A 22,192-nucleotide genomic window follows, 5' to 3' on the forward strand; every position below is an offset into this window, starting at 1 on the left:
CAACTAGGCATGAGCATTGTCTAAATTATTTCCCCTGATTTTTCAAGGGGACCGTGAGGCAGTTAGAGTAACAAACAGGCTGATGTGGCCTCCAGGAACTGGAAGTGCAGGTAACCAGCTAATAAACATTACAGCGACATTGAAGCCCAAACACCTGGCCCACTGTCGGCCTCCTTCAGTGAAACCCGCCTCCTAGGGAGCCCAGCCTGGGAAAGGGAACACCACCATAGTGTTAAAGCTGGTCGTCGGTGGCCCTGGACAGATGCCTGCCTTCTGCACGGTGCTCGCAGATGCGGCCCGGCACAGGACGGACCACGGATGAAGGTCTTTGGGCCAGAGCCTGAGGTCCGGGCTCTGCAGGGCCATGAGGGAGATCCCTGCAAACAGGTGTGCTCTGCATGCCTTGAAGGAAGTATAAGTTTTTTCAAGGTTTTGGTTTGAGACATTAGCTTGGCTCCCATGCAGACGTGTACAGGGAGTAGTTTTCTAAAAGACCTTCCTTAGGAAGTAATACTTCTGTGTGTTTAGAACTGTGGCTTGTGTGCTGTGCATTTAAATCGACGTGGCTGTTCCCTGGATGGAGCTGCCTTGCTGGCTCCCTGGCCGCCTCTGGAACAGGGTGAGCGCTGCTGGCAGATGCATCCATGCCTCGGCCAACAAAATCCGGTGCTGTCAGAAGTAGGGCTCCTCAAATTGGCTCTAGAAGGATGAGATCAGCATTTATAATGTTGTCCCTGAAGAACCTGCAGGCATTTTTGTATATTATGACCAGACATGAAACATCATAAGCTCTCTTCCCTCCCAGCAACCCTGATTTCACTCTGCTCAGACTTGGTCAGCCGAGGAAGAAAGTATCAAGTTCTCATTTCCCCTGTCCTGCCCATGGGGGGAGTGACTCCCTTTTCTCTGCGTTTCAAGGGATGGCATTAGGTCAAACCCAGTGGAGAAGACCCTTTAGACCTCTGCCATATTTTTATTTCGTTCTTCCTTTCCTCACAAACACTGATTGCCAGCAATATTGAGAACTAGGGGAGGAGCAGGAGCTCTGGTGAGCAGGGGTGCCCTCTCCAGGGCCTGTCCACTCCGTGCGGGGACACCAGAGACTGAACACATCTAATAGGGACACTGCCTCCATCACAGCCACCGAAAAGTCCTCAAACCAAACCAGCCTCAAAGTCTACCATCTTGCATGGCTCAAAGGAGACAGCGAGCTCAGGTTATTTCAACAGCATGAGGGCATTGTTGCCAGGCCATTCTGCTAGCTCTGCTCTGCTGGCTTTAGCTCCCCGGTGTGCTCTGGGACTTGTTCTGGAAGCATTTCCAGCAGCAACAGTGTGTGCCTCTTTTCGATATAAAGGAATGCCTTTCCACTGGCCCTAATGGACCGAATGCCACTCCCTGACCAGGCAGGGGAAGGGCCATGGTGGTGCCCACCCCTCGGGACTCAGACCTGGGACAGAGCAACCCCATTGGCACCTGAGGCTACACGAAGCATGTTCTATATGTGCAAAGTTTGCATAGAAATAATATGGTCTCTTAGTAATTCTGAAAAACACCCCACCCCTGTCATTCATCTATTCCCTTCTTACTCAGTAAGCGTGTGAATGCTCTTACCTTGCAGACGCCGTCCTAGGGCGGGGCAATCAGGGAACAAAGTGGACAAGAATCTGGGCTTCCATGTTTTGTGGAAGGAGACAGATAGTAAGCAAACACAGATGCAGACAAGCCAAATGTCAGCAAACGTGCTAATGAAGGACAGATGCTCTGGAGGAAAATAAAGCAGAAACAGGAAAGGGGAGCATGGGGTGCATGAGTGGAGTGGCCAGGGGGCCTCCTCGACATGCCGACCATGTAGTCAGTCCCGAGGGGTTCACAGGAGCAGGCCTGGGGGGATGCAGGAGGCGCTGTCCTGATGGCTGGGGCGAGTGCCGTCCACACCGTGAGGTCCCAGGGCCAGAACATGTTCAGTTTGATCAGAGAGTGGAGTGTATCAGTTAGGATGCCTTTCATTTCTAGGAGTGATAAATCAGACAAATAGGCATAAGGAATGAGGGACTATATTGTCTCAGGGAAGAGGCCCAGAGATGGAGGAAGCCATGCTTCAGCTGCCCTGTGGCCTGGTGGAGTCACTGAGGACTCAGTCTCCAGATCCTTTACTCTGGTATCATGTTGTCTTCACCTTGGACAGACTCCCCTCGTGTCACAAGATGACTGCAGAGATCCAGGCATCTCACCCAGACACCACAGGGCTCAGAGTACAAAACCATCTTTTTCTTCCTTAGGAGCCACACAACCTTCCCTAAAACTCCCTAACAGATTAAATTCATGGATTATTGGCCAGAATTAGAACATATGACCTTGACAAAGCCTATCACTGCAAGAACGCTGGAACTGGTTTAAACTGATCTGTCAGGAGGCATGGGTGTTGGGAGATCAAGCAGAATTATCAGCGTTAAGGGACACCTGATAAGCTGCCGGCCGGCTTCACCTCATTTGCCACAGCTTCTGTGACTGGGTAGCCATGCTGCCCAGCCTTCTGAATTACTATTTAAATGTACTCTGTTGCATTAATGCTATTTTCTTATGATTTTCTGAAATAAGCAGTTAAAGGGACACACTTCCTAGTTTTGATTTATATTTGGGTAGAGAGTTGAAGTTGTTTTGTTTTCCCTCAATCAACTTCTACATTTATATTTCCTGATGTGGAAGAATAATTAAAAAACCCAAGAACGGTAAGAAGCCATAAATATAAAATGCATTGTCCTCATAACCTAGCTCTTGTCCTTGTGCTGCCATGCAAGATAATCAGAAAGCATGGATTCGGTTGGAGGCTGGAGCCCAGGACAGTCAGCATACGCTGTGGGCCTGCCGAGGCAGGGAGCAGCGGCCCTTCCATGCAGAACTAGCTGGGTGGTCATCCGGGCGGAAACGTGGTTTGGCCCAGGTGCTGGAGCCCCTCCTGGCTCTCCTGTGTCAGAACTGACCTCGCGGCCACGGTGCGCCTGTAAGCGCCATGCCAGGCATGGTAGAATAGGGCCCAGGAGGGGAGGGCAGTTTCCAACCTGGCCACTGATTATCAGTGGGGAGGCCTCAGGGGGCTCCTGGGTTAGGTATGGGTCAGGCTGATTGCCAGCCACATTAGTGCCCAGAACAGAGATTTCCCATTCATTTTATTGATGGCTGTTGAAGGGCTTGTCCATCTGCCATCACACTGCGGGCTGTTCTCACCCTGCATCAGGAAAGCCCCTGTTACCTGGCCCCAGAGCCCCTCTTCCCACTGGCTGGTGCACATGGCCACGGGAGCGTGAAACTGCATTTCTCCCTGGCAGAAAGCCTGGTATCTGATGGGCAGCCAGTCAGTCAAGAGATGTGCATTTTTTTCTTATACAAATAAGTTAAAATAAAACTATTGAAAAGAGTGCGATGAAAGTCAACACTGAATTTGAGTTTTTTAATTTGAGATTTCAAAGGCATTCATTCTATTTCTGGAGATTGCCATTTCTGCAAGTTACAGGCAATTCACAATATTCTTTGAAAGGATCAGAATACTGTCATGTGAAAATACATTTTTATATCAGCGTCAGTGCTAGGATTCTTAAGAAATCTCCAGCCCAAATTCGGAACAAAACCGGAGTGACTGCCCAGGGTGGCTAGCTTCCAATTTGCTTCAAAGTTAAGATTCAGACTGGCCTGGTCTCGTCCCCTGCGGGGAGGCCTCCCTGCTGGCTCCTGGCATTCTGGAGGCTCACACAGATTCCGTGTTCCTAGTCTGTAGAGCTACTGCACTGCTGCAGCCGCCCCCAAGACGCGCCCACAGACTCTCTTTTACTACAGGCCCCTGGAAAGGTTGGCGCTTCAGCATCCATCTCTGCCTAATCGATGTGCACCTGGGATGCTGGCTGTCTTTCCAGCTCCCTATCCGCGGGCTGTTGGCTGTGCAGGTGTGAGTTCTAACGTAGGGATTGGTTCTAACCTATTCCAACCCCACAGTGCTGGCCTGGAGCCGCAGTGAAGATTCTGCCTGCATGAGCATGCGAGGCTGTCCGAGTTCACATGCACCAGTGAGCTCAGCAGCCCCTCAGTTGGCTGGCTTCTTGATGTGTATTCTCTTTGCGGATGTTTGGCTCCGCTCCTACCTACCGCAGCCCCAGGTGGGAGAAGAGAGAGCTGGTGGCTAATGCGCCCTTCAGCCCCTTCACATTCTCATGAAAGAGGCTTCTCTGCCATCTGCACTGCACCCACCACATTGCCAGAGAGCAGGAGCCCACAGCTCTGGCTAAGACCTGATGGTTTCGCTGCCGGAGGGTGTCAGGGGCCTTTCATTTCAAAACCAGTGTTTCAAAAAGACATGTTAGGTCTGCGCAAGTGGGTGTTTGGGTGCTTTCTGGTATCAAAGAGGTGCTGCAGGGTGTGAGGGGTGGAGGGGCCGGGGTCACCGGGCTTGGCCTCAGCTGGGGGATGGTCCCTCTGAGACTCCAGGGAACAACAGTAAGAGAGCATCCCTCCAGGGAGAAATCCCACTTTATTTTCTCTGGTGGGAAAGCAAAAAGCAATGGAAAGAAAGAGCCTGAAAGGATACCTCTGGAGAAGATGTGCTCCAGCCTGTCGTGCGGAGCAGGGAGGGCTGTGCAGAAAGCAGATCGGGACCCCCTTCCTGTGAGTCAGCCTGGGGTCCACGCCTCCTGCCTGGACCCCTGCCTCTGGCTCCAGCTGCTTCTCACATTGTCCAGGCGCCTCTCCTGAGTCCTCAGGCTGCCTCAGGTGCCCTGGGAGGTGGGCTCCAATGGCCGGTGTCTCTGCTGGCCTGTGGCTGCCTCCACGTTACCGGGGGCCCAGAGCAGAGTAGGCCCTGGAACACTGGAGGGCTGCCCCCAGGGGGTCCTCAGCTGTCCGTCTGGGCCTGGATCTGGAGCCCATCAGTTAGGGGCCCGGCTCCCATCCATCCCCAAATCGCACCTGTCCCCTAAGCGGAAGGAACCAGCAGGACCCCACACGCTCAGAGGGTGGGACCCCACCTGTCAGAGCCCTTCTATAGCTTTCTGTTGACTCTCTTTGGGCCAGAAAGTAGCTTTTCCTTTTACTTTGTTGAACTCTGAGACCTTTGTAGCTTCCTGACTTGGATGGAGATTAGTTTTCCTGGGGTAGCACTGAGGGGCCAAGCCTCTGCCCCCACGCACAGGGCACTGACCACCGTCCCTGCTGGCCCCTCCCACTCTGAGCCACATGAACTCGTGTTACGGATGGAGGCGGGTGTTGGTGACTGGCAGCCACCATGTAGGTGGTTTCCAAAGCTGCATGGAGGTAGCACCTTGTGCTGTGGGCTTCCTCCTAATCACCTATTAAATTGCCACAAGGCCACAAAAGCTACAGGTCCTGAGAGCTATGCTATGAGAGCCAGATGCCCCAGGGTGGGCTGCGGGCTACAGAGCCACGTCCTGTGACCACGTGAGAGATGGAAGATGTGCCTCTGCAGTCTCAGACCAGCTGTTTTCTCTTCCCTCCCCCAACTCCTAGGTATGAACAGCCGAAATGTGACAGCACAGCCCGGGCTCGGCCCACCAAAACCAGGGATCTGTACAAGGGCCGCCAGCTGCAGGGTGAGTAGAGCGGAGGGGCCGGGTGGAGGGCACCCAGCACCACATGGGGGTCTCACGAGATTTAGGATGAGCAAGAGCTTCTCCAGCTTTGTTCCCAGTGGCCTGGGGCAGTGACCTTAGATTGCAGACCACAGAGCTGGAAAAGCCGCGTCTGAGCCCCAGCATTTCAGAGAAGAAAACAATGTCCCCTAGAACCAGAGTATCACCACAGCAGAACTTCTAAGCCATAAGGATCCCTTGCATCTTGTATCTAAAGGAAAGCAGTACTTCAAATGTCACTTTCTGAAATTCCTCTGCAACTGAATCAATAGTTTAAGAAGCTGAAGTTTAGATTTTAATAAAACACAAGTTTGATCTTTGCATTAAGTGAGTTCGGTTGCAAAGAACTATTTCAAATTATATGGAGGCAGTGAGTTTAATCTTAGAGTTATTTAAAGTACATTCACAAAAATGTTTTATGGATGCACTCTTTCATCAAAAGCCCGTAAGTATTTATAAGGCACCAAAAATGGCCACTTCATCGGTTAAACGCATGGCCTTTCATGGAACGAGCACCCAGGAATGTACGTGGGATTGAACATGGCGGCATGACGTGTGAGCAGCTTGCAGCAGGCCCGGCAGACAGACTTGGTTCATCTGATGAGACCCAGGAGGAAGGAGCCAGACCTCTGACATCATGTGGTGGATTTGATGCGTCTGTAAGATGTTTCAAAGCCAGTTGCTATTTTGTTTCATTTTGATCCTCCTTTTTTTTTCTTTTTAAATATCTCCAGATTGTGTATGTTTAGCTAAAACCTCAGAGACCATGAAAATCACTCTCTAATGTCCTTAGTTTAAAGCATATGTTTGATCTCCATCTTATACAAAATCTGGATAAATTCCTGTTTAGAATAGCTTTGTGGTTCTTGCTTTATTTGTGCTACTATTGATAAACAGGGTTTAAAGTTGTGAAATGTAAAGATATTTTTCTGCTTATGGACAAAGACAGAGAAGGCCAGAAGATGCCCCTACATTGCGGTGCACATTCATCAATATTTGGGATGAAGGACTGATGCAGAGGAAGCCAGGTGGCAGGTTGTGCTTGTGAGGAGGCAGCCCACGGCTTTCCTGGCAGCTCTGGTGAAGTGCCCTGTCCACTGCCCCTCACTGACCGAGCTGCTCCCAGCTCTGTGTCTGCCCCAGGGCTCCTCCGGGGGTCGGTTCAAGGGGCCCACTGGAGGCACCATGTTCACCCCACTGTGCTTCAGAGAAACAGTTTTGTGAGTGGCCAGCCTGTGTTGTGCTTCATGGTCATGCTTCTGTCTGCGTTTTGGGGTTGGGGAGGGAGAAAAGGAGAGAGACAGAGAGGGAGAGAGACAGAGGGAGAGAGAGGGAGAGATTGGCACTGGTGACACTTTGGGTGCAGATGTGTTGTTTGGGGAGAGAGCGTCTCAGAGGAATTCGGGGACAGACAGCATGGAAAGAGCTGCACGTCTCCAGGCTCCACTCTGCTGCAATGAGAAGGGCTGGGTGCTGTCACAACACAGATGCCATCCCCACCCACACCTTAATGCAAAGCAGAGTCCTCAGGCACACGAGGCATGCATGCAGACCGCAGAAAGGTCAGCTTAGTGGGAGGGTTCCATCCGTGACCACTTAATCATTTTGATTTTTGGAGGTAATCACCCTTATTAGGGAAAAACAAGTAGGTCTTAAAATAACTCTGGAATAGAGGCTGTTCTTGGTAGAGAGGAGCTATTTCCAAAGTAACACGGCAACAGGGTGGGTAGGCACATGCTTCAAGGCACATACAAGCCAATGCAGTTTTTTCTTAAAAGGTATGATTCTTAAGTAGCTTTTCTAAGTTTCAGCCAAAAAGCCAAACTGATAATATTCTAACACACAATTCACTTTTATATGGAGTTTGTTGACTGCAAAATATTTATGTACATCCTATGTTGGATAGTTAGCGGATTTTCCTGCTCACTAAATTGACAGATAATTTAAGTTTTAGAGGCAAGCATTTTACCGTATGGAGAGAGGGATCAAGATGTGGCCTGACAGACTGCTTATGGAGAATCGAGTCATTATCTGGGCTCTTGATGGTTTTCTTTATTCTGTAAGTTTCTTGGTAGAACAGTCATGTCATCTTGAGTGACGTCAGAAACTAGTGAGACAGACGTTTTAACCGAAGGCATTAAACCATGCAAATCCACCTCACCTTACTTTGCCCTGGCATCCCTTAATCAAGATGGTCTCTTCAGGTGACCCACCTCACGGCCCCTGCCTACCCACATGCTCTTCCTTCGCTTGTGCTCCTCTCTGTGGATGAGCTACCCTCATGGTGCCTCCTTGGGGGCTCCCCTGCCATGGGAATGTGCCTCCATGACCTCCCCCAACTCCCAGCTCCTGCCAGCACTCAGCTCCCTGGAGGGGCTGCTGGCTCCCGTCCGTGGACACCTGCGGCCCCACACGCTTCCACACGCCCAGTGTACACAAGGCTGATGTGGGTGTGGGGTTCCTGGCTCACCTAAGCTCGGGGGTCCTCCTGAGAGGTGGGGCTGAGCCACCCACGACTCCACAGCAGGCATAGCCCAGGGTGTGGTGGGCGCTGTGCTGCAAGGCTGTGAATCAAGGATGCTGGGCAGCGTTCCTTGTCCTACTCTGTCAGCTCTCGACTCCTCTGCACTCGGTGGTGTTGATGGATTTAGACTAAGTGGTGGTTCTGATTTCGAGGCCACCTGGCATGAGTCTTATGGAATTGGGATTCCTAAAGTGGGTGAGGTAGCCTGACAGAGAGAGCCCATCATTCCTGCTGGACCCCAGAGCCCTTTCTGCCCAGTGTAAGGAGAACAGAGCTCTCCCCACAGGTTGCATGCCCCAGGCTGGCCTGAGGCCATGCACAGGCCAAGGCAGAGAGAGCTGAGACGTGCTGGGCCACCCGCAAGGAGCGGTGAGGGGCTCTATCCCACACGAGGCTGGGATAAGCTATTTCTTGGCCCCATGTGTGTAAGGCCCTCGGGCTGGTATGGGTCATGTGATTTGCATGTTTTATCATTAACGTGGTTTCGGGCTTATTCTTATTCTCAGGCGCAATTTTAAATGAATCCACAGGCTGTCTTTGGCTCCCCACGGGCCTTTTGCTCCATTTGCACCTGTACTAAGGGGGCAGCTGTGTGGCTCAATGACGAGCTATGACCGTGGTGCAGCCCAGCAGGGTGTGTGCAGGCCCGTGAGGACAGACCGGGCTGGGGTGATGGCAGGAGTTCTGTGAGCGGCTGAGCCCACAGGGAGAAGGCGTGCTCCTGCAGCTCGCTGTCTTCCTGGGAGTGTCACCCGGGATCACTGCAGAGGGAGCCATGGGGCGTGCTGACAGTGGGCAGCGAGCTACGTCCCCTGCCGCACCCCTGCCAGGCCATCAGCTGACCCTGCACCCACGCCACGCTCTGGGCCCCAGACCTGCCGCTTTCTGGGGGACCTCACAGCCGCCGAGGCCCCTCTCCCTAGAGGCCCCTCTGCCTCCAGCCACAACAACACAAATCCCTTTCAGGGCCCAGTGTTGTGTGTATAATAGAATCTTTGGTTCAAGTAGAAATCCTAAAAGCACCCCCTGGATTTTTCAAGTAATATTTTAGCACTATTCTAAATTTTTTCGAAGTTGATGATTATTTTCTGAGGCAGCATGAAATGATCCTTGCCTTGCCCAAAGCACAGCTTAGGACATTTCCCAAAAGGTAACTAGACCCTGGACCTCACGTCCGCGCCAAGTACTGCGGGACATGGACATAGTATCTGCCTTCCCTCTGAGCTGGACCTGCAGTCTCTGGGGCTCTTTCAAAGACAATATGAGATTGTCAGTGTTTCACCCACTAAAAATGTCAACTTCTATGATTTCTGTACCAAATCAAATACCAAATTCACAGACATGCGTCTGCTAGACTTCAGCTGAGCTGGGAGCGAAGCCTTACATTTCAGACACTACGCAGTCCTCAGCGCCTGCAGTCGCCCAGCTTGGGGATGTGGCCCTGGCTCTGGCCCTTCCTCAGGTGGGCCCAGCTGCCCCTCAGAGCGCCTTCCTGCTACCCATGTCCTGTGAGCTGGGCCAGAGCCCGGCAGTGCGGAGGCACCACGGGTACCGAGCGTGAGAGGGTTTTAAGGACTGTTTGGCTGTTAAGAGTTGTGCGATGACACAGCTGGTGGGTGTGGCTCACTGACTGACCATCAGCTTGCTTTCTGATTTCCGGATGCCACAGGACTATCCTGAATAGCAGTGCCTGGGAGAGAGGCCTTTTATTTTCTGACCGGTGAGCTTGATGATTAAATATGAAATCAAATGTGTAGATGAGCTGGATTACTATCCTGTAGAAGAAAATTGCGTTTTGTAGAAAATATGATGAAGAAATGGACCGTTAAATACAGTTTTATTGAGGACAGCATACTATGAATAACAGCTCACTTAAATCACACGTGTAATTTCCATCCTAAAGACCTCATAAGACGGGAACCCCAGGACAAGGCAGTCAGGGGCGCTGGAGACCAGTGGTCGGGAACACGCGGTGAGTGCAGGGGTGTCCTGGAAGCCCGCTCTGCCCTCGTGTGTGTTGTGGGGAGTTTCTCACAGGGACCTGGGAAGAGCCTGGATGGGGCACGTCAAGTGAGGTCTCCCCATGCTCCAGAGAGGGTGCAACCAGGAGACCCTTCCTCGGCCAAGATGCTGTCAAACAAAGAAGCCATTGCCATTAATTTACATGGGTTTTTTTTTCCAGGCCCAAAAAATCACCTCTCTTAGTTTTTCTAAGGTTTTACCTCAAGACATGTTTTGCTAATGGATGCCCAGATCAATCAGGATAAAGCCCAGATGCCACAGACATATTCAGTGCCTGGGCTGCATGATACTGAGGGTCTGAGGCCCTAAGGGTCTGAGGACCTGAGGGGCTGAGGGCCTGAGGGGCTGAGGGGTGAGGTCGGCTTCCAGTGAAGGAGCCTGGCAGGGCTGCTCCCACGTCTGGGGGCGTGGTGGCCTCTATATGGGCTCCTGGAAACACCGAGGTCGAGCTCTGTTTCCACCTCTTGTCGTTTCTCATAAAAGCAAAGATCCTTCTGGGTATCTTTGGTTGGCAAAAACAGATAGAAATGTTCAGTCTTCCATAAAAACAAAGTGGCGAAACATGAACTCGGGGAAAGCAGGGAAACCTGTCCTTACCGTCTCCTGTAAAGTGGTTGACGGGACGCTCAGACACCACGGGAGGTGCCCTGAAGCAGGTGCCGGGAGGCAGGCGTCGGGAGGAGGTGCTGCACCATGTCTGGCAGAGCTCTTGGTGAGCTTTTCCTCAGAATGGTTATTTATTCAGCTGACATCTTTCTCTCCATTTTTAAGAGAATATGGAGAAGTTGGAGAAGGCTTGGTGGAAGGAGGTGGGAATCACAATAAAATAAGAACGACTAAGATGGGTGGAAGCAGCAGGAGCTTGCCTGCAGTCCTGCACACAGAGGAGGGTCAAGGCCCACGGAGGACTCTGTCCCTGCCGCGGGGGCGTGGGGTGCAGGCCAAGAGCACAGCGTGCCGAGAGGCTGCTGCTTCACCGATTGGGCCGCGTGTAAGGGGGGCTTCTTGTGCACAGAGAGAACCCACCAGGCCATGAAGAGATTGAAATTCATGAGCATCTTAAGTACTGGGTGTGTCATTTGTAAAAGGCAGGAAATTGGAGACAGCTTCTTTCCTCCCCTCCACTCGGACGCCGTGGCTGTAGAAGCGGTTTTCACCCCGTCCATTCCGCACCGGCTCAGGCAGCCTCTCCTGCTCCCGACGTTGCACCCACAGGTGGGTCAGCCATGCTCGGCTCCCTCCGGCCCATTTGCAAACAGACCCTGGGCAGATGGAGGCCCGGCCTACGCTGCCGCGGCAGCATCAGGAGGCACCAAGCTGTCTGCCTGCTCCCGAGCACGGCTGCTCCTCCGTCTCTTGCTACCAGAGAAGGTCAAAGCTGCGGGTCACCGGAGATGAGGCTCTGAGGCCAACCCAACCCTGCCGCCCCCCACCGCGGATCTTGATTCTCATGGAACTTTCTGCTCTGAGAAAGGGGACATGTGCATCTGGAAGCCTGTGAGTGACCTGGTGAGGGGTTGGCCTCTGCACCACCACACACTCGTGTCCACCTGGCAGCCTCCCTCATGGGTCGCCGGGTGGGCGGGCTCCGACAGAGCTGAGACAGTCTGAGACTGGTGCCTCATTAATCATTCGTTCCTCACCCACAAATCAGGCAGGTGCCTGGCTCTGCTGGACCCTGGTGTAAATCCTGTGGGGCCTTCCACTGGGGGCCAGCTTCCTGGGGTGGCCACGCAGAGCCCATGCTCAGGAGGGCCTGTGCTGGCCTCGGTGGTCTGCTGTCACCTTGTCAGCGGCTTCCTAGGTCTACGTAGGAGGCCCCAGGACTCCAGTTTGCACTGGAGTCACACAGACCCGGGGTTGGGGCATTTGGGGAGAACTGCAGGGGAAGTAAAGGTGGGGTTGGGAGGGAGGTCAAAGGCTACAGAAGTCTAACCAAGAGGGGAGAAAAGACAGAAATGGGAGAACGGGTATGGCAGGAACATCAGGCAACGGTCTCTCTGGTCAGGGGAAGACTCACTGTCTCTTACTTTGGTGACAGTAGGGATCTTACCCCAGTGGGACCCCACCCCCCACGAGGGCATGTGGGATGGCAGGGAGGGCAGGGACCCTGCAGAGGTGCAGGCGCCTGGGGGGAGGGAAGTGCGCTTACGATGACCAGTGGGTACAACATGATAGATTAGCTTCTTCTCCAAGTTTCCAGTTTCTGAAATTCACAGCTCCTATTTGGTTTCTCCTTTCCCAACATAATAGTACAATAACTATCCCAAACTCAAAAAACCCCAGCATCGACTGAAGCAGCAGTGATCCAGCGTGGGGCACACCCGGCCCCTGAGAGAGGGGGCCTCAGCAGGAAGTGGGTGGGGGGCGCACAGCAGACACGCCTCCAGCGTCATATCGCCTAATGTTGTTTCAGAGGAAATCTGACTGTGTTTGGTTTATTCTTCCCTTTCAAGTCAGTTTTCAACCTAAAGGGCCCAGTGAGAAACATTTCTCTAAGACAGCAGGGTGAGTATCATTTATAAGGGTGGTGAAATCCTGGCTTGGCACCTGTGACTTTGCAAGTTATGGTTATGCAGAGCAGAGGCAGAATCAAATTTACGTCTGTATTAATCATGAATGTGCACCCACCAGACAAGCTAATAGTGTAGCGATGTTTCAGACACAGCTTGCACACCTTAAGAGGATAAACTGCTCTCAGCGCCATTAAATAAGTTAAATTTGTCATTGAACAATTGCTATTTTATGGCAAATAATTCCTGTCTATTTATTAAAGCAGTTTGTCTAAAATAACCACTTTAAAAACCTTCCAAGTATGGTGTACACTTGAAAATAACAAATTTGCTCACAATTGTCCTACAACTCACTTTTATTAACTTAAGCTTCTCTTGTGGCTAATCTGAATTTATCGAGAGTCTCATAATCCAACCAAAGTCCTTCTACAATACTCATTTAAATAATCTATTTTAGCAAATGACATCCTGGAGCCATGCGTGTGAAAGGCCTGTGGGTTTCAGGGCCAGTTCTGCCTGGAGCAATGCTCGGGGCTCGGGGATCCATCTGCATCTGGCAGGTAGAAGGTTCTTCCTGTCAAAGTGGCAGCTTTACTTTTACCTCATCCACACCTGTGGTCCTTTCCTGGCAAACACAGGCCAGAGCGTGGCTCCCCACAAGCTAGGCACAATCTAAGGGTTCCTCTTGCCGCTTGGGGGCACTGTGACCTCCGCGAGGATGGGGTGGCAGCCCTCAGCCTTCCTCTTCCCCAAGGGGAGTGGTCTGCCCGCCTTTAGCTGTTCTTCGGCTGCCTTCCTGCAAACATTCACAGACCATTTTCACTGTTCACGCTTATCCTGATTCTCCTGTTAGACACAGAATGGGTCAGAACCCTGGAACCGCACTGTCACGCCTCTGTCTCACCTCTTGTCATGACTAAGGCTTCCTTTCCTTTGGGACTTTGGGAGCAGGTATTGGCTGCATGCCTATTGCACCAATGGCTCAGTGCCCGGGCTGTGAGGATACAGAGCTACTTCAGGGGCAGCTTCCATACTTGAGGGTGGAAGACAGCAGTTTTAGGATTCCAGGATTGATGCTGTTAAATGGGAAAGCAACACTATAAGCAATTAGAAGAATCAGGGAACAGGAGACGGGTGCATAATAAAACTTGCCCCTTTTACCTGGAAATGTCGTGGCATCCTTCTTAAAAGCCCTCTCCCAGGTTTTGTGTCGATGTCAGGTATATGCACCCCATGCCCCAGAGAGCACTGTTAGAGTCAGGACTCCTGGCATGTGCAGAAGCACCGCCTGGGAGCAGCGCTGGGGACAGGAATTGCTGCTTCTGCAGAAGGCAGCTGAGACAGGGAAAGTGCAGTCACCCCAGAGGGTGCTGGCCAGAGCACCCTGCCGTTACTTCCAGGGCAGAGGAAGGGCTGCTGAAAAGGCTCAGCTGATGGTAGAGACCGAACTGTGCTCTCCTGGTGACTTGATTCTGTAAGAACTCAAGTGGGCAAGCCGAGACCACACGCACACGCTCAAATGCACAGGCTACGTCAGGCCGCTGGGATGCCCCCAGATGACTGATGACGGTAGGAAACTATCGAAAACCTGATTTATAATGAGTAACAGCAGGCCGTGGAAACTTCTAGAATCTTTTCCCTGACAAGATGATTTAATTTTTTTTCTTAGCTCTTTTATGACTTGTCAAATCCACACACTTTTTCAGAAAAATCAATGGTTTCTCCCTCTGAGAAAAAAGGCTACATTGCCTGCTTTTTGGTTGTTAATTAACCTCCAGAAATTCCTGAGATAAATTGTTCGTTCAAGAGTGATTTCTAGCAGACGAGTTTGAGAGTTTTGAGTCTCATCCCATTTATCCATTTTTCTGTGGGTTTTTAGCACTTTACCTTATTAACCTATTTGAAATATATAATGCTGCCATTTCCAGAGGAGAATCTGAAGCATCTCTCTCTCTCTGTTCAAAGTCAGATATCTCAGCATCTGATGACTGACACAGAATGGTGTCAGTCATCAGATTCCTTAAAGCCACGAAGTAGTAGATTTCTGACTTTTAAAAATTCTCCTGATAACCGTATGTCATCTGTCATGAAATAGCTCTTTGGAGAGCACCCTTTGATTCGCTCTAAAAAGTGTGGTTGAAGTCAGTGTTTTATTTAACACATTACCCTGTTAAATAATAACCCACTTGATATGTTATGAAGCAGTAAGTTTGTTTATTCAAATGCTACAGAATAGGAATTTTGTCTCTGTAATTCCTTTAATGAAGAAACATTTTTGAAACAAAGAAAGGAACAGAATAGGTAAGACACAGGTGAGGGGTTCCCTGTGTGACTCCCAGTCCCTCGTGACCCTCCCCCTTTCTCTAGCCATGACATGTCATTTGTGGACATGACTCTGTGGTGGAGTGAGCCAGCTCTTTTTACACAGAGCCCACTGCTGCCTGAGTTCTGGCTGACCACTTAGCAGCCACCTCGGTGGAGGTGGAAAGCTCGTGCTGCGTCACGGGAGCAGCTCAGAGCCCTTGTCCCCCACCATCAACTCAAGCCACTCTTTGCTGTGCCCGCATCTCTGCACAGCGTCTCCTTCACAAGGGAGATGTTGAGACAAAATGCTTTATGACAGAAGCGGATGCTTTTGCACCCAGGTGGAAGTCTAGGGGTGGAAGGCTGTGACTCTGACATGCTTACTTTGCCTACGAGGCCGGGACAGCTGCAGGAGCAGGGACCTGAGACCACAGGAGCTGAGCCTTGGTGACTGGGAAAGAGCTCTGTCCTCTGGAAGCCCCTCTGTGAAGATGGTTCCCATCTCTGTCGCTCTCCAATCTGGACAGGGACTGACCTCTGCTTTTGTGTAAATGAACATGGAAGCATGGAAGCGATAAGCTCTTCAGTTACCTTCTGGCTCCACCATTCATGGCATTTCTATAGAAATTCTTTAAATAAATGAGGTCAAAGAAGTCCGTAAGTAGTCGTGAAGGAAAGTAAGGTCACCAGGCGGCGCGCCAAGAGGAGGAAAACAGGCTGGAGGTTCGACAGGACTCAGAGCGTGTCCTATTAAGAACATTGGACAATATCCTGGGACCCAGGACAGAAGGGCGGTGGCACCCAGAGCCGCGCAGCGTTTGTCCTCGAGGGCCGTTCCTGAGAGCCGAGGAGCCCCACAAGTGTTAATTCATTCACATCCACAGCCGCCCTGTGGGGAGGTGTCATTTGATCTGTGCTTTATAGATGAGCTATAGGTATTAAATATGCCAAGTCTGCAGAGCTTAGATGCCACGGTATAATAAGCCATAGAAATCATGCTGAAGTCAGAGTTACACATGAGCCCGTGCATGTTTACATGGGTCTTGCTAGAACAAAGTTCTTTGTAGTAAGGCACTTTTGAGGTGGGCTATGTCAGATGCCTTCTGTGACTTGTTGTTAAAGGAAGCAGAAGAAAATTATTATAAAGCTGTGTTGTCCATGTCATGGACATGTCTACCCCCCTGCATAAACACCATCTTTGTCCAATTTGAATGAGGCTCAACTTACCAAAATTAATGCAAATGATTTTAATCTTTCCCCACTTCTCGATGTCCCTTAAATACTGGGAAGCTGTGCTCCACATGTCTCCCCAAGGGTTCCTGGGAGCGTTCACTCCTGGAGGACTCGGCAGCTCCTGTTCACCCAGAGGCCCTGCTCGTTTGGGCTCAAGCGCTTGGCGGGGGCAGGGGTGGGGGCATTGAGATGAGTATGCCTTTGCGTGGATGGTACTAGACAGAGACGCCAGGAGGCTGGGCTTCCCTTACGCCCGCTGAGATTTCCAGCCCAGCAGAGAGCCTAGGTATGCTGGAGTCCACATCTGCGCTCTGCAGAGACCTGAGGCCCAGAGAGGTTAGGTTACTCGCCTGAGGCTGCACAGCGGTTGGGGCCACATTCTGAGCCCAGGTCGGTCCTGCTGTCATCCCAGGACCCTCAGGCATCCCAGGCCTGTGTCTCTGCATCTGGGGCATGTGGCTTTGTTCTTCAGGCTCCTTCTTCTTTACTTGCTAGAAATCTAGGAAGCAAATAGTGTAGCCATAAATCTGCCATTTGGTTTTGAATACAACCTCCTGGAAAGTTTAGTTTGTCTTCGCAAGTACGCAAGGGTGAGCACACAGCAAAGGCAGGCCAGGAGCCGAGTCCTCATGACTCCTGGGCCCCGGGGACAGCACATGCAGCCCGTGCTCACCCTCCCAGCGGGGCCTGCTCCCTCTGCTCTGTGCCCAGCACTGCCAGAGCACCGCTCTGTGGGTCAAGCCTGCCTGCGGGCCCAGGAAAACAGACACACTGGCTCTGGGGCTTCTCACCACTGATGAGGCCTCCGGGGAGGAAGGGAGTCCTGTGTTTACACTCTGAATAGCTTGGCACACACCTTTCTGCGTCTGGAGTGAAGACGTTGGCCTGGCTTTCATATTCCACAGTAATTGTTAAGAGAAGAGCTGCCTTACTAAGAAACTGAAACAGCCGGTGACTTTGGTGATTGGGGAAAGTGTACAAACAGCCCCAGCAAAGGCAGGTTTTGAGTCTGAGGCAGAGGGCCCTTTGCACTAGAGGTGAATTCCTTACACGGGTCAGAAAATGTTTCAATTCCAGGGGAAATAATTCTCCCAAGCGCAGGTGAAACTAGCCCGCTGTCAGATCACACAGGCCCACTGAGCTCCAGCCCACGGGGGTGTTAAGCTCCTGCGGCTCCCCCTGTCAGAGCTCACAAGCTCCACTCGGCCTCAGATGGGCAGGCAAGCCCACAGTGGGTTCAGAAAAATCTGAATTCTTATGTAGCCTCTGCTGCTCTTTCCTTTTTAGAAGTAATTGGCCACGTTTGCAAGGATTTCAGCAGGCACAGCTCGGATCACCTGAGGTCAGAGGCCTGGGGTGCGGCTGTATTGATATACATCTACTTAAAGAGTCAGAAAAGCCGCAGTTCATTGGAGAACTTAGCCATAGCGTTTCCCCAACGTGCCTGTGGCTTTGCCTTCGTTAGCTGCTGTATTCTGCTGTTATCTGTGTCATTTGGGGCCATGAGGCGATGGTCCCCTTCTCTGCAGTTATCACCCAACAGAAGGGCCACTGGACAATCATTCTAGAACTAACAGCATTTTCCAGTGTAGAGTTAGCAAACGTACATAGCACCTTCATTCTGTTACCTAAGCATGTATTTTACACCACTTATCTTGGAGGTTCACCAGGAAGACACATCCCTCAGAATTGGGGCTCTTGGGTTTGAAGGAATGACTGAAAGGGCTGCTTGGCTACATTGCTTAAAACTCTTTAAGGCTGGAAACGTGGTTCCAGGAGCTCAGGACCCGGGTTACCCAGGCCTCCATGTTCTTGCCTGGACCCCAGATGGCTTCTTGAGAGCCCTGCCTGTAGCCTCTGTAAGAAGGGGGCATTCCGGTACCCTGTGTGTTCCCACAGATCCCTTAACTGACATTAATTCCCACAGCAAACAGCTCCTCTTTTAACCAACTTCAGATGCCCTCCAGGCACCTAACGTCTGCAGGAGCTCAACATTTGTCAACATCTGAGAAAAACTTGCACGGCAGGAACACACACTGTCAGGCTACTTGTCGCTCCCCGCAGGCCGTCAGGCATGGGCGGGCTACCAGTCCTTCAGGAAGCCTGGTCCCGCCGGCTCCTCAGACACACCCTGGGAAAGTGGCCCCTCAAAAGGTGTGTGGTTTGTCAGGGTGTGGGTGAGAGCGCTCTCACCTGCCCACTGGGCTCACACGTGAGAGCCGCAGGCACGCGTCCTCTCCTGGCCTGGCATGTGCCCTCATTGCTCGGGCCAGGCTGCTGTTTCCTTTGGGTCCACTTCCCTCCGTGTCACTGCCGAAGTCCAGGGCGTGGCTGTTATCTGCACCAAATGTGCATCTTGTGGGTCGGCCTCCCTCACTTTCTGCCCGTCTGCTCCGCCCTTATCCTTTCCTTGTGTTGATTTCCTTCCCACTTGGTTTGGCTGTGATACCCCAGCAAACTGTTAAGCGTCTTCCTGGAGTCATGCAAATGCTTACATGAATACTCACAACTGCAAAGCACCTTTATCTGCATGGTCCGTGAAAGGCTGTAACCTTTCCCTGCTGACTCTCTGGCATTTTAAAAGAGTGAAGAAGCAAAGAGTATAGCTTGAGATTAGTGACGTTACAGGAAGGACAGGTTGCATCCAGAGATCGTTGGTCGTGTTACAATTTGTGGGCAGAATGATGAGAAGGAAAATGTGTTTTGTAATGACAGAACAACTGAAAAGCATAGGATCCAGTGATTCTGACTGTTGCTCAATGTGGTCAAATCCAAACAAGGAATTAGATTAACATTCATCCCAGTGGACTGACTGCTTTGTTGTTGTGAGGCTGACAACATCCTTGAACGCCAGCCGCCTGCGGTCAGTCCGAGGGGAGGGCGGCCCTGGTGTATGTAGTCTGCCCACCACTGGAGGGGTGCGTGGTAATGAGCAGGAGGTGAACCTCAGACCCTGTCCCCGTTGCATGGAGGGAACAAAGGGCCTACAAAAGCTCTTGGGAACAAAACAATAAAGTCCTTTTACCCTCTGGGGAGAAAAGTTAGCCATTCTGTGGCTGCCTCCCAAATAAAAATACTGGATTATAGAAAATGTTTCTGCCTTAAATTAATCTAACCTGAAAAAATGCAAGTAAACATCGAGGCATTGAGGGAAAGCGTTTCAGTCCAAAATGAAACTGGATTTCTGCTCCTCCATGTCAGTCAGTAACAGCCTGTGATGGTTGTTTAGAAGAACCCACGGGGCAGCCTGTGCAAAACGTGCAGGAGAGGGAATAAACCCATGTCAGGACTAAGGGACAAATTGGGTGTGTAATTACAGAAATAGACTAAGTCTGAAAATGTGAAACTAGCAGTGGGCATCCAATATAAATTACACTTTTTCTTGTCCTATATTCTTTTCATAAATCCTCACATTTTCCCTTCTGTTTATTTCTCCAGTGGGGTGTCCAGGGGCCCACGGGTGGACCGCTGAGCCACAAATGCTAGTTGGAGCCATGCTGACACTGGTATCCTCGCATCCTAGAGGGCTCTTTACTAGGTTCAGTGGCACTGCTTTTTCGTGCGGTATTTCTCTACCGGAGAACAAGATTCATCCGGAGCAGTTGCTCTGCACAGGCCCGCACTCAGTGTGCAGGGTCCTGAGGCTGGGGGAGTGGAAGCAGGCGTATTAGACACGAGCACCAGCGAGGACCCAGGACCAGTCCCATGCAGAGACTTCCACCCTCAGGCTGGCTGGTGGGTGGGAAAGGGTGCCCACGAGTTCCTTCAGCCTTTTGCTGTGGGTAAGCACTCTCCTGCTTTGCCTTCTCTGGCTCCTGGGTGAGCAGAATCTGATCTCATCTGCCCCTAAAACCTTCCCAGTAGGTGTGGCCCCTTACCCCATCTGAGGCTGCACTTCCTGCCCCCTGATGCACACGATGTTCCCACTGCCTTTTCTGGGCTGTTCCCGTGTAACACCCAGGGTGGGGGAACCCTGGAGACACCCCCGGATGCCTGTCTTTGGACCATCTGCCGCTCTCCCTGGTCTGCTTGTCAAATGGCTCTGGGACTCTGTGTCTTGCCCTCAGAGGTCTGGGCTGATCTGAGATGCGTGGGCTCCTGCAGAGTTAATTACATCTGGGATGCTGTGACCCAGCTGGGATGGTGATATGATATCACTTGGCCAGAGTTCCCACAGAAAGAACTCTGTGGATACGTGCCACCCTTTATGTTCAGCATGCTCCGTCCACAGCCCTGGGGCATGTGGCAGGCACCACGGAGGTGACAGGATGGTCAGACCTTTCCTGAACAGACACCTGCTAAGTGGGCAGCTGGGCGCATGAATGGAGTAATGGGCAGAGCAGTGGGAGGACAAATAGGGCCCGGGAGCTGTGTTTTAATGTGTTTAACCATTGCCCCTCGGTTTGATACAGTGGTGTTTTAGGTCGTGCCACGTGCAGGTACCTCCAGCACCATGAAGCTGACCCCTCAGCCCATGTGCCCTTTCAGAGCTCAGTCCTGTGCTTGACACGGCCAGGTGAGGGGCACAGCTACCATGAAAATACGCAGCTCCTGCGTTTGCTCCGCCCTGAGACTCTGCCTCTCGCGCCACCGAGTCTGGTGTCTGGACAGACTCCTGGCAGGGTCTCACCCTGCTCCTCCTTGGGGGCCCGTTTCCTTCCATGGCCAGTCCTTGTCAAAGATTTACAGGATGGAAGAGCCCAAACACATGTAGCTTAGCCTGATTCCAAACTCAACAAAAACCTGTCCCAGCAAACCAGCCATGAAGCGTTGGAAACGCCGCGTGGGGAGCTTGTGGTCCCAGCAGGTGCATGGCTGCCGTCGGCATCAGGAATTCAGAGACGAGGATTCATGTCAGCTTAGCTAGGCAACCCGTGAGCCTGCAGAAGATGGGCTTTGAGCTAATTCACAAAGAGTAAGGACAGATGATGGTCTGACGGGGCAGCACACACTTTGAGCGGCAAAGAAGGGAAAGCAAAGCCTCGTGGTCAGCAAGCTCAGGAGCACGTGCTGCGAAGGGCTTGTGTTCAAGGAAGACAGAAGTCGACGTGGTTTCTCCCCTTCTGTTCTCACATCTCATCGTATTGCTATGTTTTTCTAAGAAGCATAGGATTTCCAGCAACAGGCATTGACTGTGGTCCAAGTGAGAAGCATCCTCTTTTCTTTAAGGCCCATTACCTGAAATCCTACACGGAAACGCAGCCTCTGAGCCAGGTGTGTTGCCGACGGACCAGCTGGTGGCGAGAGACCAGGAGGAGGGGCCGTGTAACCAGCCTCCAAGCAGAACTGCCCGGATGCAGGTGGGAAATGCCCCGTAAGAGAGCCATGTCCGTCATGGCACCCGCGAACGGACACCACCCCCTCATTCAGCATTTCCAGAGCTGATGCTTTCTAAGTGAGCAATAGAATAATAATTCCAGAATCTTAAAAACATCCTCATCTGACCTTTTTAAATGCCAGGAGCCTTTTTGGCACATATTCGAGCCATTGGTTGAGTTGGTTCGTCATTAATGACCTAGCTTGGGAACATGAGATGTGACGTCCTGCATCAGTGCCCTACACCAGCCGCCAGAGCTGGGCCCCCTTGGAGACAAGACAGGGTGGCCCTCACCCTGGAGGGACTGTCCATTCAGCCTGCCTCCCGTGGGCCAGAGGCCACCGCAAAGCTCACATTCATTGCCTCCCATTCCGAAGGCTGGTGAGAAACCAGACCAGCCAGCTCCCACTGCCCTGTGGAGAATTAAGTTAAAATGACTTAATCTCTCGCTTTTGCAGTTTCCCTTTGTGCCTCAGACTTCCTGCCATGAGGAAGCAGGGTGCAGATGAGCCAAGGATAAATCCTGGGAGGCTTGCTGTGTTCCCATGATCATCCGAATGTCAAGAAATGGATGTGCATGAAGTCTTTGATATTTGAAAGCTTCAGAAACCGTATCATACATGCTCCCTACAGAGGCTTTGGA

At 51.6% G+C, this 22,192-nt stretch overlaps 1 protein-coding gene across 2 annotated transcripts in view; it reads left to right on the forward strand.

The window, feature by feature from the left end:
• The window catches only part of SMOC2 (SPARC related modular calcium binding 2), a 128,372-nt gene that overhangs the window by 84,629 nt on the left and 21,551 nt on the right, over positions 1-22,192 (forward strand). For both annotated transcript variants that reach the window (XM_037020901.2, XM_037020902.2), the window contains exon 9: positions 5,515-5,597. In XM_037020901.2, the coding sequence (XP_036876796.2) occupies positions 5,515-5,597 (83 nt within the window). The remainder of the gene's footprint in view (positions 1-5,514; positions 5,598-22,192) is intronic.

This window comes from Manis javanica, chromosome 13 (genome assembly GCF_040802235.1).
Source record: "Manis javanica isolate MJ-LG chromosome 13, MJ_LKY, whole genome shotgun sequence".
Lineage (NCBI taxonomy): Eukaryota > Metazoa > Chordata > Mammalia > Pholidota > Manidae > Manis > Manis javanica.